The sequence below is a fragment of the Schistocerca cancellata genome, chromosome 9 (genome assembly GCF_023864275.1).
Source record: "Schistocerca cancellata isolate TAMUIC-IGC-003103 chromosome 9, iqSchCanc2.1, whole genome shotgun sequence".
NCBI classification, from domain to species: domain Eukaryota; kingdom Metazoa; phylum Arthropoda; class Insecta; order Orthoptera; family Acrididae; genus Schistocerca; species Schistocerca cancellata.
Genome location: NC_064634.1, coordinates 216,329,343 through 216,348,094, shown reverse-complemented (window position 1 = coordinate 216,348,094; position 18,752 = coordinate 216,329,343). Strand labels below are relative to the sequence as shown.

The 18,752-nt window shown below is 42.3% G+C and overlaps 1 protein-coding gene across 1 annotated transcript in view; it reads right to left on the bottom strand.

The window, feature by feature from the left end:
• Positions 1-952: 952 nt before the first annotated feature.
• LOC126101003 (endocuticle structural glycoprotein ABD-5-like) overlaps positions 953-18,752 on the bottom strand; it is a 33,192-nt gene continuing 15,392 nt past the window's right edge. Inside the window, exons 2-3 of the mRNA XM_049911669.1 lie at positions 16,197-16,318; positions 953-2,087 (exon numbers count right to left, since the gene is read on the bottom strand). Coding sequence (XP_049767626.1) covers positions 1,844-2,087; positions 16,197-16,318 — 366 coding nt within the window. The 3' untranslated portion in view covers positions 953-1,843. The remainder of the gene's footprint in view (positions 2,088-16,196; positions 16,319-18,752) is intronic.

Below are 18,752 nucleotides of genomic sequence, written 5' to 3'. Positions count from 1 at the left end.
CTTAAGAATGGCTTCAAAGTGAACTGAATGCTGAGTTCTCTATTTCACGAACGTTACTGCTTTCGCATTTAGAATGAATCTCATAAACAAAACTGTAAATGACGGAATGTGTTCCGGAACAATTTTCGAGTACCTAGTATGTGTAGTTTTGGATGGATGGCATATCAATGTGTTTCTGGCAGGCGTACCTATTGGATCGAAATCGAACTAGTACAAGCTCTTTTTGCTATGCGGTTAAGTGAACATTAAATTTGTTCTAAGATTTATTTCACGTTCAAAGGCTTTCGAGGCAGCCAAAGTATGATAATGAACACAACTTTATTTATGTTACATTCCATGAATTAGCACTTGTTAATATCGTAATATTAGTCTTCCACAATTCTAAGTAGTGATTGTTGTCATGGACAGAGTGTTTGTAACAGAAAGAGACGAGATCGACAGAAAACATTGTACGATTCCCAATCGTAACGTACTACGGGATAGGAACAGGAAGTTTAAGAAACTTAAGCTGTTTCTCAGAAGTTCTGAGACATGGCACCTACTCAGACATACTTTATTTGTAAATACCTTGATCGCTTATAACTCGTTAGTCACAATAGCTTATTCACAATGGACAGCTTCGGTTCACTACCACCATCAGATCTGTTCTAAAAATAGAAAAAACACTTATGTGGCAATAATGCAGTTCATTATATACGGCGCCTAAGAACTTATAAAAATATGAAATTAATAACACGTAAAAAAGGATAACTTTCCACTAAAAGTATTGTGGTGAGTTTGTTTTAATTAATGATTGTGAGTATTTTAATCTATTAAATTTATGATGCTGATTACTTATGTGCCTCAGAATTAGCTTCCTCTGCTGATTAGAGTTCCCAATCGTAACGTACTACGGGATAGGAACAGGAAGTTTAAGAAACTTAAGCTGTTTCTCAGAAGTTCTGAGAAATATAGGACGCTGTCAGGCCATCACTAGCACTTAACATTGATGCTTGTATCTAAAGACTTTCAATGGCACGTTATCCTTTCTTATGCATTCTATATGCTCTTACACATTTCTTTTTTACAGACACTTATATTTTCTGTAAATTAGGTTTCAATCTGTTTGAACTTATTATTGTCACTTTAGTATCTTTCCCTAATTTTCGTAACAGATCTGATGATGGCAACAAGCAGGAACCGATCACTATTAATTATTTGTACTGTTATATGCAATCAAGAGGCAAATTTATGAATGAAGTGTCAGATATAAATGTGGACCCTTTTACAGACAGACGAAGTGGCTTGTCACGAACTTTTAACTTTCAGAAAAATTCATGCAGCGATATCGTCTTTCAGTTTGTCACACTACGTCAGAGACGATGACAATTGAAGAAGATTTTAAGGTGGAAATATCTCACTGAGACATTATTCATAAAGCTATCTTTGACGTGTGATATTAGAGCTCGAGGAACTACGTCGTATAGCTGCCGAAAAGACAACCATTGTTATTGGACACACATTGGGAAATATTTGAGGATAAATCTGTTGACTCCACACACGGTGAGGATAATACTTGACATCGTTACCAAATGGATTCGTTTTGGAACCATAGAAATTTATATTCTGTCAGTTTTCGTGACATGATCACAAGGTTGCCTATTCAAACAGTGAGTAGAGCCTACGAATTTATCTCTACTGTGCCTTCGCCTGATCGCATCTCCTTCCAGGATTTGTGTCAGTCTCATAACATCTGCAGGAAGCCTTCATTTGTACAAGTGTTCTTTACACACTATCTCAGAAGGACAGAAGATGCGTTTTCGGCATGTGGTACGTCGTATATTGGTAAGAACTGCTGGGTCCTCTAGCGGCCGATGAGCGACAGTTTGGCTTTGGGGCTGAGGAGGACTTGCTTCTCCAGCTTGGGCGGCTCCACCGTCTCGTCGACGGCCTCCAGCTTGGACTGGTAGCCGTCCTTGTCGGCGACGTAGTTGACGGAGTACTTCTGGCCGCTGGGCGACTTCCATAAGTAGCTCCCGACCGTCTTCAGGAAGCCGTCCACTATCCCACCAACCTCCTGTCGCTGGCTGCCGTCACTCGACTTGTAGCTGCAAGAGAAGATCTTGAATGAGAATTGTATGTTAGGTACGTGTCTGGAAGCTCCTCCCTTATCATCTACTCGTTCAGATGAAATTCTAATCCTCCTAACGTGCGAGGTAACAATCTTTAATTGATGGTACATTCCTGTAATGGAAGGTTTAGGACAAGGCTGTAACGGTGACGGGTTAACACAGAAATGGAGAACAAAGACTATGTTTCTCATCTCATTTACCCCAAACATCCAATTTGAAAGTTATTTATATCTTTAAAGACTACGTGCCACAAACATACTAACAACCGTACGCTTAATACAAATCAAACTACAACAGTGGTTTTCAGACTTTTTTGGTCCACGCCGCTCTTTATCCAAACGTTAATGTTCACTGCTCCTTTTTAATAAGAATCAGACTCGAAAAGTAGGATAAATAGACGAAAGTTTACAAAAATTTAATAAGAATAGCAGCTTCTTCATTAACGCCGAACATTTTAATGAACTTTTAATGTTAATGTACCTTATTCGTGCATCGAACTATTTCTTCATCACAAATTCATCAAATCAAGGCACGAGATTGGAAACTGTGACGCTTTGTCCACACTCATTCCTGAACTACATATCGCGTTTTTGGCTTGAAATTCTGAAAAATCCGCCTTAGATAACGAGATTATTACAAAAAGTATCAAAACTCCTTTCACTCTGTTGTTAGATAGGGCGATTTAAAAGTTTCCTCTCGGATGCCGCCGATACAGAATTTTTTTGCCTGCAAAATTAACGTATTCACTGTGGCCATCTCCTCGTCCGATAGTAATGTTCGATGCTTAGAGGCCTATTTTTCAGGCACTGAAGACCTGGTAATTGCTGGGTTCAAATGGTTCAAATGGCTCTGAGCACTATGGGACTTAACATCTGAGGTCATCAGTCCCCTAGAACTTAGAACTACTTAAACCTAACTAAACTAAGGACATCACACACATCCATGCCCGAGGCAGGATTCGAACCTGCGACCGCAGCGGTCGCGCGGTTCGTAATGGCAGGGGAAGAGGACTGTAGGGCGAGTGCTATATCTCATTTGAGTTGACGTAACTTAAGCGTTACCACAGTTGCGATAGGACGAGGTGCGTTCGAACAATTGGCGCACCATTCCACAACAGTTTTCGAAAGATATCCTTCCCCATACACATACTTCATTCACTGATAAATTCTGCCGGTATCTGTTCTTCCACAGGCAAAGAAAGAATGAAAACACCGTGGTCCTATTTGGATGCATTTGGTAATAACGTAGCCACAATATACGTTAGCGCATTCAAAGTCGCAGGTCGGAAAGACAAGAACGCCACACTTATCTCTGACCTCCATATCGCTGCTTATATACGCGCTTCGGAGTCGCGCTACGTTGCAGGATCATGGAACTATGTTTCAAAAGGATTTGAAGATGACTGGCGATGACCGAAATCGTTAATATCTTATTGAAAGCGTATTTGATCGTGTCGGAAAACGAACGAATTTGAAAATAAGTATTTGAACAGTCACTGACGTCCACAATATGACGCAAAAGTCGTTATAGCCGAAATCAAATAACCATATGGTTCCATTTTTTTACTGAAGTCGGATTACTCACTTACAGTCTCTAAAATCCTCAAAATTTTGACTCAAAACACTCCAGATTTTGAGAAAAATCTGTATCGCTGTCTTAGGTCAGTCAGTCGTAATGGACAGTTGTAATTACACACCGTCAACTCACATTAATACGAGGGAGGACCGGGAAATAACGCACAATAATTTTTCCCTTTGTATTGTAGCTGGAGTGTTCAAATTTCACGACGATGCAGTTTTAAGCTGGCGCTGCAGAGGTTATTTTGTTTTCATGTACAGTTCTACTCAGAGAAGCCTGAACTACGAAACGAATAAGGTGCGCATGTTACTATCGTCAACTTGTGATGAGCAGCGAAGTTTAGTTCGACATTTGTGAGCCAAAGCGCATAAACCCAGCGAAATTCATGGGAACATGCTTGGTGTGTATGGAGACGACTGTATGGACCGTAGCGATCTCTCCAAGTGACTTGCATTCCTCTAAGAGGGCCGTCTGAACCGTAGTGATTCGTCATGCTTCGGACGGTCGGATACAGCTGGAACCCCGCAGACTACCGTATCCATTGAGGCAGCATTAACGACTGCAGTGAGCTACTGCGAACAGTATTCAACGTTTCGTATAGTGCGGCGTACGTTTGTTAATCATACGTTGACATTTCGTAAAGTTAATGTTCGCAGGGTGCCTAAGAACCTGACAGAGAATCACAAGGGTCAGCGAATGATGACAAACTTGAATCACTTAACGCACCACGCCGCAGAAAAAGGTATGACCTTCTGAACGGAATTGCCACTGGTGATGAGTCGTGGGAGTACCACAACACGCCTGACACCATGCAGGCCTCTATGAAGTGAAAACACGCTGATTCCCCGCTAGGAAAAAAATTCAAAGTTAGTCAGTCTGCTAGTAAAGTGCTTGTGAATGTCTTCTTTGATATGAGTGGTGTATTATTGGTGGACTTTATTGAAAACGGGACCACTGTAAATGCTGCAGCCTACATTAAAACTGCTGTTCAGTTCCGTCGTGTCCTTCGTGTCAAACATAAATGCTGACGGTGTCAAAGGTTTTCATGACGATGCTCATACACATGTCGCTGCTCTTGTTCGTGAGAAAATTTGGATAGGAGATGCTTCAGCATCCACCATCCTGCCGGTACCACGCACCGTCGGACTTTCATCTGTTTGGTCCCATGAAGAAATTCCTGGCCGGCCAACGCTTTGCGGCAGGTATGGAAGTGAAATCAACAGTCGACAGGTGACTGCAGCTAAACGGACTTCTACGAGCAGGGAACATTGAAAGTGTCTTGAGAACGTTGGTAACTATGTAGAAGGGTAGATGAAAGATGTAAGTACGTTAGTGATTTTTTTGTGTTTTGATGCCTGTTAAACTTTTTGGTAAGAAAAGTATTGTGTGTCACTTTTCGATTATTAATGTGATCGTCTGTAGAAAGCCTGAATAACCACATTTTGCAGAGTGGAATGCTTCGAGACGTGCGGGAAGAGTCAATGAGTTTCTGAACAGTACCGACAGGGATGCTGAGCCATGCCAACTCCACTGCCGTAGCAAGCTGTGCTAGGTTTCTCGGTTGAGGATCTATGGCGTGAACAGCCCGATCCAGGTGGTCCCGTATATTCTGGATTGGGTTTGAAATCTGCTAGTTTGTTGACTAGGGTAATACGGTCATCTCATCCCGGTGCTCTTCGAACCACACATTTTCTCCACCAATTGTGTGACAAATTCCATTTTCCTCCTGATAGAGGCCATCGTGCCGAGGATACATGGACTGCAGGAAAGAATGAACGTGGTCCCTAATGACAGACACACTACATCCCCTGGACTTCTCCCTTCCGATGATTAGTGCAGGGTGTTTGCTTTTAGTCGTTTGATGCCGTACACGCCAGCTGCTATTCGGTCACCTCAAAACTCCACCTGTCGCTATTCAGTGGACTTCCAACTGCGATATCTACATTCAAATTCCAGCCTCCGTCGCCAATGAGCAGCAGTCAGCATGGTTGCATTAAAAAGGCGCCTGCTGTGGATGCCCATACGCAACAGCTTCCGCTCTGCAGCCGTTGAGGAGAAAGTGTTGCTAGCCCCTTGTATCACTGGGCGGTCAGTTGCTCAACAGTTGCTCGTTTACTTGCCCGTACTTATCGCCGCAGCCGTTGTTCACCGCTGTCATCTAAGGCTTCTGGTATACCGCAGTTGCCTGGGCGCCAGTTTTGATTAGCGTCATTTTGCCATGCACGGTTCACTTTAACCACGGAGGCTCGGTAACAGCTTACAATCTTAGCAGTTGCTTCCACCCTTGTCATGAAAGCTAATAATCATGCCATTTTGGACGTCAGTTAAATCTATCTGCTTCCTAACGGCGACTGCACCGTGCGGACGCGTTTTATAGCTCTTCCTCTTCTACGGCATGCTGATGTGACTGGGCAGTGCAGCTCCCTCCCTGAATGGTGAAAACATTTGTCTTTTACTGACTTTTTTGTATCTCAGTACTCTCCTTGGTTGTTTTTATCAGCATACAAACCCCCGGTGTAATATATACCCCGTCAGCTCATTCTGAAAGAACAAAAAGTAGTGCTACCATATTGGAAATACACACACCATACAAACTCGGACCATTCCTACGTACACCTAAGTCGGCGACCCCACCGTTACAGGCAATGGATATTGCGTTCCTACGTGGCCAGCCACCGCAGCTCTCAGCAGACCCATCGGATCTACATCTACATTTATACTCCGCAAGCCACCCAACGGTGTGTGGCGTCACATAACACATAACTGTAAACGGTAATGTACGAGGGTCATTCAATAATTAAAAAGAAACTGGTCAGCAGAAAAAACGTTTATTTTTACAAAACAGTACTTTCTCTACTTTTCAACATAATTCCCTGGACATTTAAGCACTTGTTCCAAGGGGCTACAAGCTTTTTATTCCGCCTACAAAGAACTCATTATATTGATGTTTGAACCAATTTCCCACAAACTTTCATGTCCTCGTTGTCTTGGAACCTCTTCCCACGTAATGCCTCCTTCAGTGCACCAAACAAATGGAAATCACTGAGTGCTAAATCAGGACTGTAAGGGGGATGAGGCAGTACTTCCAAGCCCATTTTGTCGATGTTTTCACGGGTTTCATCAGCAATATGAGGACGTGAGTTGTTTTGCTAGAGAATCACACCTTTCGTCTGCGATGCATGACGTCCTCCTCTCATGGTTGGCTTCACCATGTTTAAAAGCAAAGCCGAGCAGTATTGGCTGTTCACTGTACGCTGCCCTTCGAGGTAATCACAAAAAACTGGACCTTCAGCATCCCAACACACATTCAACATGACTTTTCCTGCTGATGCTTGGGTTTTGAAATTTTTCTTGACAGGTGAGTTGGTGTACTTCCATTCCATGCTTTGTCATTTTAATTGTGGCTCACAATAGTGAACCCAAGTTTCATCACATGTTAAAATTTTGTTGAGGAAGTGCCCACCTTCTCTTTCATATAGTTCCTTTAGCTCTATGCACACTCTCAAAGTTGTTTCCTTGTGTAGCCGCGTAAACTCCTTTCGGACCTATCTTGCACAGGTTTTGGGGTACTTCAGCTTGTTACAGATAATGTAATGAACTGTACCAGTACTAACTTGGACCTTATAAACTATCATTTCCACAGTCACACGGCGGTCCGCATGAATAGTGTCATCAGTCCGACTTTCAAGTGAGGGAGTTGAAACCGCAACTGGTCGGCCAGAACGGTGTTCGTCAGTCACTGAGCAGCGACCATTTTTTAACATCTCTACCCAATTGGAAAAATTTTCACGGCTCATACAACCTTCACCATAAACTTTAGACATCCTGCAATATATATTCACTTGTTCCTCGCCTTCAGCAAGTAAAAAGCGAATAACAGAACTTTGTTGAACTAATGTGGACGTTTCAAGCGGGCTCGCCATCTTGAAATGTATTTTTGAGATTATAAACAAAAAAATGTTGATACATCAGCTGATCAGGGCTCATCCGAGCTATGCGAGCTTAAAGCCATGAAAGTACCAAATTGGCCCTACTAACAGCTTTATCCCCAGACCAATTTGTCTCTTTAATTATTGGATGACCCTCATAAATAGATGAAATGTTGACAATGAAATTGATAACGAGACTAAAATTTAGTAGTCTGGAGAACAATTAGAAATGTTTCACTTAAAAAAAGCGAGAAAGAGACACAATCAGGTGGTCAAAAATATGGTAACACCAAACGCACTTCACATCATAGTGCCTAATACGCTATTGGCACTCTCAAAACAACTTCCAGTCGTCTCGGAATGGATAAATATATGTCTTTTGTCGTTTTCAAGAAGCTCTTATACCGTTCTTCCTGCAAAACAGTAGGAAATTCATTTAAGGAGTCGACATAAAAGTTTTCTGGGTTTGGTACCGCGTCATAGTGTAAAAAACTACTGCTGCTATAGAAAAGTTTTTTACATTATGACGCGGTACCAAACCCAGAAAACTTTTATGTCGACTGACTCTGGCCGCGGAAGCCTACGCAATTATATTCATTTAAGGAGGTTGGGGTTGGATAGTGATCACGCACCCTTGTCTCCAAACTGGACAAGAAAGTCTCAACTGTACTGAGATCTGAATAACTCTCACGGTCGAGGTTCAGCAGTCACGAAGAATATTTTTAGAGGAATAGCGAATTGTTGTAGTTGTGGTCTTCAGTCGTGAGACTGGTTTGATGCAGCTCTCCATGCTACTCTATCCTGTGCAAGCTTCTTCATCTCCCAGTACCTACTGCAACCTACATCCTTCTGAATCTGTTTAGTGTATTCATCTCTTGATCTCCCTCTACGATTTTTACCCTCCACGCTGCCCTCCAATACTATATTGGTGATCCCTTGATGCCTCAGAACATGTCCTACCAACCGATCCCTTCTTCTAGTCAAGTTGTGCCACAAACTCCTCTTCTCCAAAATCCTATTCAATACCTCCTCATTAGTTATATGATCTACCCATGTAATCTTCAGCATTCTTCTGTAGCATCACATTTCGAAAGCTCCTATTCTCTTCTTGTCGAAACTAGTTATCGTCCATGTTTCACTTCCATACATGGCTACGCTCCATACAAATACTTTCAGAAACGACTTCCTGACACTTATATCTATACTCGATGTTAACAAATATCTCTTCTTCAGAAACGCTTTCCTTGCCATTGCCAGTCTACATTTTATATCCTCTCTACCTCGACCATCATCAGTTATTTTGCTCCCCAAATAGCAAAACTCCTTTACTACTTTAAGTGTCTCATTTCCTACTCTAATTCCCTCCGCATCACCCGAATAGCGAATAAGAGATTCATTAAAAAAATATTCAGATATGGGGACCGTTGTGGCCAAGGAGATGTGACAATTATTCCCCGTGCTCTTAAAACCAGACCTGGATGTTGCGAGCTTTGCGAACAGGGTCTCAGTCACCTAACAACAGCATCGCTACTGTATAATGGAATGGATCTCATCATCAAAAATGGTCACATGTTTCCTTGGCAGTAAAGCGACCTTGCAGAGTAACGACAGGGCACACGATAAGGTTGCCCAAAGCATCACTGAATCCCCACCGTGTTTCACTCGTGGGACATAAACTCGGCCAGAAGTTGGATAAATCTGAAGTAACGTTCGTCTGACCATATGAATTTCTTACGTTGCGACATGGCCCAATTGTCATAATGATCTTACCACTGCAGTTTCGTTTAACGCGGATTTATACGACTAAAGAGTGGTTTTGTAATTCCAGATCGCTCTTACGGAACCCGCTTCGCATTCTGTTGGCGCTGACAGGGTTCGCGCGTGCGACATTCAGTTCTGCAATGACTCGTAAATGTCTTCCTCTTATTTTTCTGCACAATCTTTTTCAATGGTACGATAACTCATAGCATACTTCCCACCTCATTGTGACTTAGCGGAAATGTTTTTGCGTTTTCCCTGATGAGGTACGAACGTACAGCTCGTTGCCTTTTGAAACACCCAACACTTCAGCTACCTTGTTTACGGAAGATCCCACCATTTGAGCACCAACAATTTTCACACGTTCCAGTTCACTTAGCTTCGACGTAATGCACTCAGAACTGCACAGAACACTGTTCTGGTCACGACTAACATTTGCCTGAGGACAAGGCGCAGGTGCCGTTTATTGTCACACGCGCAGAGGAACCAGCAGGTTTCTCTAGCTTATATGTTCATACATGAATTTCTCGCGGTGTTTCCAAACTTTTATCCAACCGATGGATATTACTGATTAAAACCTTGCAGGTTTCCAGCGGTGTGGCACTGTCAAGACACCGCGACATCTCGACGGAATACTTAACAAATAACATGTTGGTATACGTTCATAACAACGATAATCCTGAAAAACCGACGAAAAAGTTCTACGAAAGTTAACACTGCGTATATGTTACTCAGAACATGGAACAATGCTTTAGTAATGTTGCTGTCAAAACGAAGACGACGATAACAGTTTTGAAAATAACCCTTTTTTTCTTGGGTCATCAGTCCTTTGACTGATGCGGAGCGCCACGAACTGCTTTCCTGTGCCAACCTGTTCATTTCAGAGAAGCAATTGCAATCAATGTCTTCAATTATTTCCTGGACGTATTCCAAATGTTCAAATATGTGTGAATTCCTAATAGACCAAACAGCTGAGGTCATCGGTCCCTAGACTTACGCAATACTTAAAGTGACTTATGCTAAGAACAACACACCCATACCCGAGGGAGGACTCTAAACCCCGGCGGGAGGGGCCAGGCAATCCAAGACATGGCGCCTCAAACCACGCGGCCATTCCGCGCGGCGGATGTATTCCAATCTCTGTCTTCCTCCATAGTTTTTGACAGCTACAGCTCCCTCTAGTACGATGGGAGTTATTCCCTGCTGTCTTAACAGATGTCCTATTATCCTGTCCATTTACCTTTCAGTGTTTTCACATATTCATTTCCTTTACGATTCTGGGCAGAACTTCTTCATTCCTTACCTCACCAGTCCATATAATTTTCAACATCCGCTTCTGTTCCGGTTTCCCCACAGTCCATGTTTCTCTACCATACAATGCTGTGCTCCAAATGTACATTCTCAGAAATTTCTTCCTCAGTTCAATATCTCCTCCTTGCTCCGTCCATCATAGGTTATTTTCCTGCGTACGTAGCAGAATTTCTTAACTTCATCTACTTACGGACCACCAATTAAGTTTCTCGTTGTTCTCATACATGCTGTTGCTCATTAGTATCGTCTTTATTCGATGTACTCTCAATCCATAATCTATACACATTAGATTGTTCATTCCATTCTGCGTATCATGTAATTCTTCTTCACTTTCACTCAGGATAGCAATGTCATCATTGCTTCTTCGATGTACAGATTCAACAGTAGGGAGGAAAGACTACATCCCAGTCTTACACCCCTTTCAATCCGAACTCTTCGTTCTTGTTTGGCCACTCTTATTATTCCCCCTAGGCTCTTGCGCCTATTGTATATTACCCGTCTGTCCCTATAACTTACCCTTATTATTCTCAGAATTTCGAACATGTAATTTTACATTGTCTAACGCTTTTTTCAGGTCCACAAACCCTATGAACTAGTCTTGATTTCTCTTTATTCTTGCTTCCATTATCAACTGCAACGTCAGAATTGCCTCTCTGACGCCTTTACCTTTCCTAAAGCCAAACTGGTTGCCATCCAACACATCCTCAATTTCCTTTTCAGTTCTTCCGTATACTACTCATGTCAGCAATTTGGATGCATCAGCTGTTAGACTGATTCTGCGATAAGTCTCGCATTTGTCATCTCTAACTGGCTTCGGAACTGTGCGGATAGTATTTTTCCGAAAGTCAGACTGTATGTCGCTCGACTCATACATTCTGCACACCGATGTGAATAGTCGTTTTAATCCCACTTCTCCCACTGATTTTAGAAATTCTGATGAAACATTGTCTATCCCTTGTCCCTCATTTGATCTTAAATCCTCCAAAGCTTTCTTAAACAGAGTCCCCTAGCTCTTCTAAATCGACTCCTGCATCTTCTTCTATTACGTCAGACAAATCTTCTCCCTCGTAGAGACCTTCAGTGTACCGTTCCATCTATCCGCGCTCTCTGCATCTAACAGTGGAATTTCCATTGCACTCTTAATGTTAGCACTCTTGCTCTTAATGTCGCCGAAAGCTGTTTTGACTTTCCTGTATGCTCAGACAGTCCTTCTGACAATCATCTCTATTTCGATTCCTCCACATTTTTCATGCAGCCATATCGTCTAAGCTTCCCTGCACTTGCCATTTATTCCATCCCTCTGTGACTTGTATTTTTGTATTTCATTGAACATTTTTGTGCTTCCTACTTTCATCGATCAACTGAATTATTTCTTCTGTTAACCATAGTTTCTTCACAGTTACCTTCTTTTTAACTATGCTTTTCCTTCCAAATTCGGTGATTCCCGTTTTTAGAGATGTCCATTCCTCTTCAACTGTGCTGCCTATTAAGCTATTCCTTATTGAAGTATCTATACCCATAGAGACCTTGAAGCGTATTTCGTCATCCCTTAGTACTTCTGTGTCCCATTTCGTTTCTTATTGGTTCGTCCTGATTAATTTCTTGCACTTCAGCCTCCTGTTCATCAATACTACATTGTGATCTGATTATATATGTACTCCTGGGTACGCCTTTAAATTCATATATGATTTTGAAATCTCTGTCTGACCACGATGTGATATAACTTAAATATTCCCATATCACCCAACCTTTTGCAAATATATCTCCACCTCTTGTGATTCTTGAACAGAGTATTCGCTATTACTAGCTGAAATTTAATAGAACTCAATTAGTCTTTCTCCTCTTTCATTCCTTGTCCCAAGCCCGTACTCTACTGTAACCATTTCTTCTACTTCTTCCCCTACAACTGCATTCCACTCTCCATGACTATTAGATTTTCATCTCTCTTTATCTACTCTATTAGCCTTTCAAATTCCTCATATACTTTTTCTATATCTTCATCTTCAGCTTGCGATGTCAGCATGTTCGCCTAAACCACCGTTGTTGGTGTTGGTCTGCTGTCGATTCCAACAAGAACAACCCTATTACTGAATTGTTCTCTGTAACACACCCTTTGCCCTAGCTTTCTACTCATAACGAATCCAACTCCCAGTATACCATTTTCTGCTACTGTTGATATTACCCTATACTCATCTGAAGAGAAATCCTCAACTTATCTTCAATTTCCATGGAAATTGTGCCTTCAAAAGGAGGTGTTCCTGTCGAAATATTGGCTGTTGTCGTGGTGAGTGTGCGTGTGTGTGTGTGTGTGTGTGTGTGTGTGTTGGGGGGGGGGGGGTATTCTCAATACTCTCTGGTTTCCTCACTCCACCGCCTTGGTCGGCTGTTTCGTGAAAAATTATTAAATTAATGTTTCCCGTAAGGCTAATGGAAGAAAAACTTTTGTAAACGGTATGCAAAAAATAATTACGTTGATAATTCAGTCTGAACTTAATCTTTGGAAGCACGGTAGTTTCGTAGCAAGAAGGCCAAGAAAGCCAAAAGTTTGTTTTATATTTGGATGCTGTCAAAATTGACGATATTTTGGGGAAAAATTTGCACAGACGTTAATTTTGCATTTCGCAAGTGCAAGAACATGTGGTTTTCCATACTTAAGGATGATTTTAGCCAAAACCGCTAGTGACGCACATGTGCCGTAGCTTAGGTGAATTTTGTAGGACAATTTTTAGATTGTTTCCCGGTTTGATAGATCAGAAGTATCCTACATCATTCTGATAGTGTTCACTTCCCCTACGTCACTACGATATGTGGTAAACTGTTATCGTATACACACTGTATACCACTCTACAAAAACTGCAGTTATTTATCTCCTGTATTGAAGCAGAATACACGATGGTGTTTTTGGTTTTTGTAGAAGAAGCATAACTTTAACGTAGTTGTGTAATTGATGTTGGTGCAATATTGATACTAAATAACGACCCAGTGTAGGTAAATTGAAGGGGGTTCCCTGCTATCAGCTACAGCGGGGCATCAAACGGAACCTGCGGCGACGAGTGAAAATGTGTACGAGACCGGGATTCGAATGCGGGATCTGCTGCTTACTATACAGTTGCGGTAACCACTGCACCAACCGGGACACAGTATATTCGCCACTGCACGGATTATCTCAGTGTGCCTCATTGCTGATTCACACTCCAGTCGAGCGGAACCTGTACTGTCTACTACCATCAAGTGTTGCAAAAGATTTGGAGATCTTGTTGCCCTTATAACAATGTTCAGGGTCGTTCAAATGCTCCTACTTATGGGCTTTATGCTACCCACAACACCTTCATCTTTGTATCTCGCTTGCTGCATCAGTAGTGCAGAATAAATGAACCTTTTTGTAGGAAATTTAATGTAGCTAAATTTTGAACTGGGATACATTTTCGCTAGAGGCCATTGTTTTCAAATTAATCAATAAAAACGTACTACAGTGACCTTCTGACGCATTTTTCTTGAATAACTCGAAAACTGCGGCCTCCAGTCAGAACACATTCCAGTCCAAAATTTAACTACATTAAATTTGCTGCAAAAAGGTTCTACTCACTTTTCTGAAGCACTAATATTTGCGTGTAGTGAGGGAAAGAATATGGAAATCTCCAACATTGTTTTTGAAGGTGTTTCAGGTTGCATAAAACCTATATTAGGGGCAGCTTAGTCATCCTAATTGTACACAGTGTCCCAAAAACTTTGTGATAAACTTTGAGGGTTTGTAGAGTATGTCCTTAGGAACAAATCGAGGACAGGAACCCAAGACTGGACACGTCACTCAGTGGCGCTACAGAGCTTTACAGGTGCCAGCGCCTGCCACGAAGCCACTCCTTCGACAGTAAACGTGACTTTGCACGCGGATGGATCGTAGGAGGAGCAACCAGCAACGTTGTTTATTATTTCAGTGATCGTGAGTGTCACGATCGAAAGTGAAGGAGCTAGCTGCTGTGTAGACACACCTGGTCTCCTATGAAAGCGACGTTCTACTGCGTTGGTGGATAATGGGGTCGGACAAGAGGTTTCCATCTGCAGTTCCCTTTCTCTCTGTAAACTAAAAACAAAGAAAATTTTAGAGGCTTCCGAGAAAACCACAAGCAGTCGATGGAAACCCGTACAAAGCTGTAATCCACCAAGGCGCCAGAACATCACAATCACAGGAGACCAGGCCTTTTTATGCAGCAGGTAGCTCCATCGTCACGAATAGTGACAGTGGCAATCAGACTCGATCACTGAATAACAAACAACTGTGACGCTCCTTCTACAGGCACACAGCTTAAAATGTCACGTATGCTGCCGCAGCGGTGGCATAGTGAAAGCCGTTGAGTGATGTTATCCGACACGCGTTTCTGTCACCGGTTTGTTCGTCGTAAGACGTTCTACAACCCCTCTAATTTTCTTGAAAAACTTCGGGGACGTCTTCTATATTCCTTTCAGTGCTGACCTGAATATTAAGCTCATGCAGGTGTCGCACTAACAACTCTGATGAAATGTCCGCTCGTATGCTTTCCAGGACCTGGTACGAATACTGTAAAACTAAGATCACTCTTTATAATTTTTTGCGGCAGTTTCATTCACTTAATATCTGGAAACATGAGCTTTACAATAACCGTGTGAGACTGAAATTAAATTTACCATCATCCGATACACCCAGAATGCCAGGCAATTCCAATTTTAGTACTCTAAAGTCGAATGTTCTTACGATTGTACTGTATAACGCATCATAAATTACCGAATTGATACAATAGATTCTTGTTTCGTAGACCACTGCTAACCAGACACTGGATCAGAGTTGGTTCATATGACTTAGCGATACATCCCTGTTCGGGAGAGAAATTGCTTATGACCACACTTTTTTTCAATACGTTCTTTGACAAATCTGGAGCGAAGGTTATCAAACCGAAAACTAGTGTCATGCGCTTTATAGTCCAAAATTTCTCTTTCGTAGTGGGATTTATGGCTCATGAACATAACATGAAGAACAAAAACCAACAAGCGGAGCACCAGAGTATAAGTTCTCTCATTTTGGATTTGACGAAAAGTCCTTTCTTTCCCATACAGTATTAATACACGGAGCAGAAAACATTGAGAAAATGAGATACTGCATTTCTGTTCGAAAGCAACTACGTGTATGGTTACTCTTCTGTAACTACATGGCCGGCCTCCGTGGCCGAGCGGTTCTAGGCTCTTCAGTACGGAACAGCGCGACTGCTACGGTCGCAGGTTCGAATCCTGCTTCGGGCATGGATGTGTGTGATGTCCTTAGGTTAGTTAGCTTTAAGTAGTTCTAAGTTCTAGGGGACTGATGACCTCAGATGTTAAGTCCCATAGTGCTCAGAGCCATTTGAAACATTTTTTGTAATTACGTCGTACTGAGCAGAAGTGCTCTAAACGTCTTTAGAAAGGTTGTTTCCACTGAGTGCTTCCCAGTGTTTCTATGACATTCAGTCAAGTTACTTGTATTTTAAATATGACTCTATACCTCCAGCGCCAGTTGTCGACGCCATTGAAGTCGTTCTCCTGCTCCAGAATAGTAGCGTCTTTCGGATTGTCACCTTGGGGTGCTGCCAACATAGCAGTCACCAACGTCGCTAGGAGAAACAGCTGAAAGCAAAAAGCAGAAAAATAAATAAAATACAAGTGCTGCCCGTCGCCAAATGAGGCTCTATTTCAATAATAAAGAACGATTTTGTAGCCCTGATTTGAACGATGGCTAACAACCGGCTGGTTATTTATTACTTTGGATGTACCATGTTAGTTGAAATGTAGTTACTTCAAGTTCATTGTGAAAGGAATACCAGTCAAAAATGAATAGGAATGTTGTACTCGCAACACAAAAGTTGTTACTGGGAATGGTAAATAAAGATGTCGAAGAAAGAAATGGCGTACATACGACGGTGAGTCAAATGAAGACCTTAAATATTTTTTAAAATATTATTTATTGTGCAGAAGTGGCACAAAGCTGTTATCACTTTTCAACATAATCTCCCCCACGCTCAGTACAAGTACTCCAGCACTTACAAAGTGCATAAATCCCCGTAGAAAAAATTCTTTTGGTAGTCCGCGCAACCACACATGCACCGCGTGGCGTACCTCTTCATCAGAAAGGAACTTCTTTCCTCCCATTGCGTCTTTGAGTGATCAAAACATATGGTAATCATTTGGGACAAGGCCTAGTTGGTATGGTAGATGAGGAAGACACCCAAAATGCAGGCCTGTGATTGTTGCAGCTGTTGTACGGGCAGTGTGGGGCCTTGCATTGTCATGCTGCAAAAGGAAGCCTGCTGACAGCAATCCACGTCGTTTCAATTTGATTGCAGGCCGCAGATGATTTTTTAGGAGATCTGTGTATGATGCACTGGTGACAGTTGTCCCTCTAGGCATGTAATGCTCGAAAATGACGCCTTTTTCGTCCCAAAAGAGAGCATAATCATCCCTGCTTATGGTTCTGTTCGAAACTTCTTTGGATTTGGTGATGAGGGATGGCGTCATTCCTTGCTCGCTCTCTTCGTTTCCGGTTGGTGGAAGTGAACCCAGGGTTCCTCCGCAATTACGATTCTTGAAAGAAAATCATCACCTTTTCGTTCACAGCACCGAAGAAGTTCTTCACAAACATCAACACGTCGCTCTCTCATTGCAGGAGTAAGCTGCCGTGGCACTCATCTTGCAGACACATTGTGAAACTGGAGCACATCATGCACAATGTGGTGTGCTGACCCATGACTAATCTGTGAACATGCTGCAATGTCATTCAGTGTCACTCTGCGGTTTTCCTTCACTGTGGCTTCAACTGCTGCAATGTTCTGTGCAGTCACAACTCGTTGTACCTGACCTGGACGAGGAGCATCTTCCACTGAAGTCACACCATTTGCGAACTACCTACTCCATTCGTAGACTTACTGCTGTGACAAACATGCATCACCGTACTGAACCTTAATTTGTCGATGAATTTCAGTAGGTTTCACACCTTTAATATGCAAAAACCAAATAACAGAACGCTGTTCTTCCCTGGTGCAAGTCGCAAGTGGGGCGGCCATCTTTATACTGATACTGCGACGTATGCTGCCACCTACAGGCCATTCTGGACGCTGTTTGTAGCACGCTTCACCGAGCGAGGTGGCGCAGTGGTTAGCACACTGGACTCGCATTCGGGAGGACGACGGTTCAATCCCGTCTCCGGCCATCCTGATTTAGGTTTTCCGTGATTTCCCTAAATCGCTTCAGGCAAATGCCGGGATGGTTCCTTTGAAAGGGCACGGCCGATTTCCTTCCCCATCCTTCCCTCACCCGAGCTTGCGCTCCGTCTCTAATGACCTCGTTGTCGACGGGACGTTAAACACTAATCTCCTCCTCCTCCCCTGTAGCACGCTTGCCAACTTTCAGGATACCGGCGCGAAATTTCGGTTTGTTATTACAAATTTAAGGTTTTCATTTGACTCACCCTCGCATTTATACAGATTTTATAGTTTGAGCTCAATTTTTAAATGAAATAAACGTGTTATAGAAAAACGAATAGACACCAAACATAAAGGATTATTCAACGTGCAACTGAACATTATCTACGGCATGGGATTTGTGGGTCCACCCTGATATGCGGTGATCATACAGGTCCCATATAGTCTTTTATAAACACAGAATGACAGGGAGGAGAGCATTATTAAGTGCTCAGTTGAGAATGCTTCTGGGACATCTAAAACCGATAGAAGTATTCGCCCCGGTGGTGATATGGAAGGACGATGTACTTGTATTGAAAACGAATAACGGTGATTGATTCTATTATAAGACAGTGATGTTGGCCATATTCCGGTTGTCACAGAAGGCTATTTTAAATAACATTCAGTTTAACAAAGTAGAATTTGGTTACCCGCACAGATTGACGATACTAATTGTAAGCAAATACTGTTTGTAATATATTGGGTAAATCCCATTGTCATGAAGAGAGAGAGAGCAGCTACAACCATAAAAGGAGACAAATACAAAACTAGTTTGCTATGTATATCAAATGATACGTTAATTGGTAGATTGCAGCTATGGAATC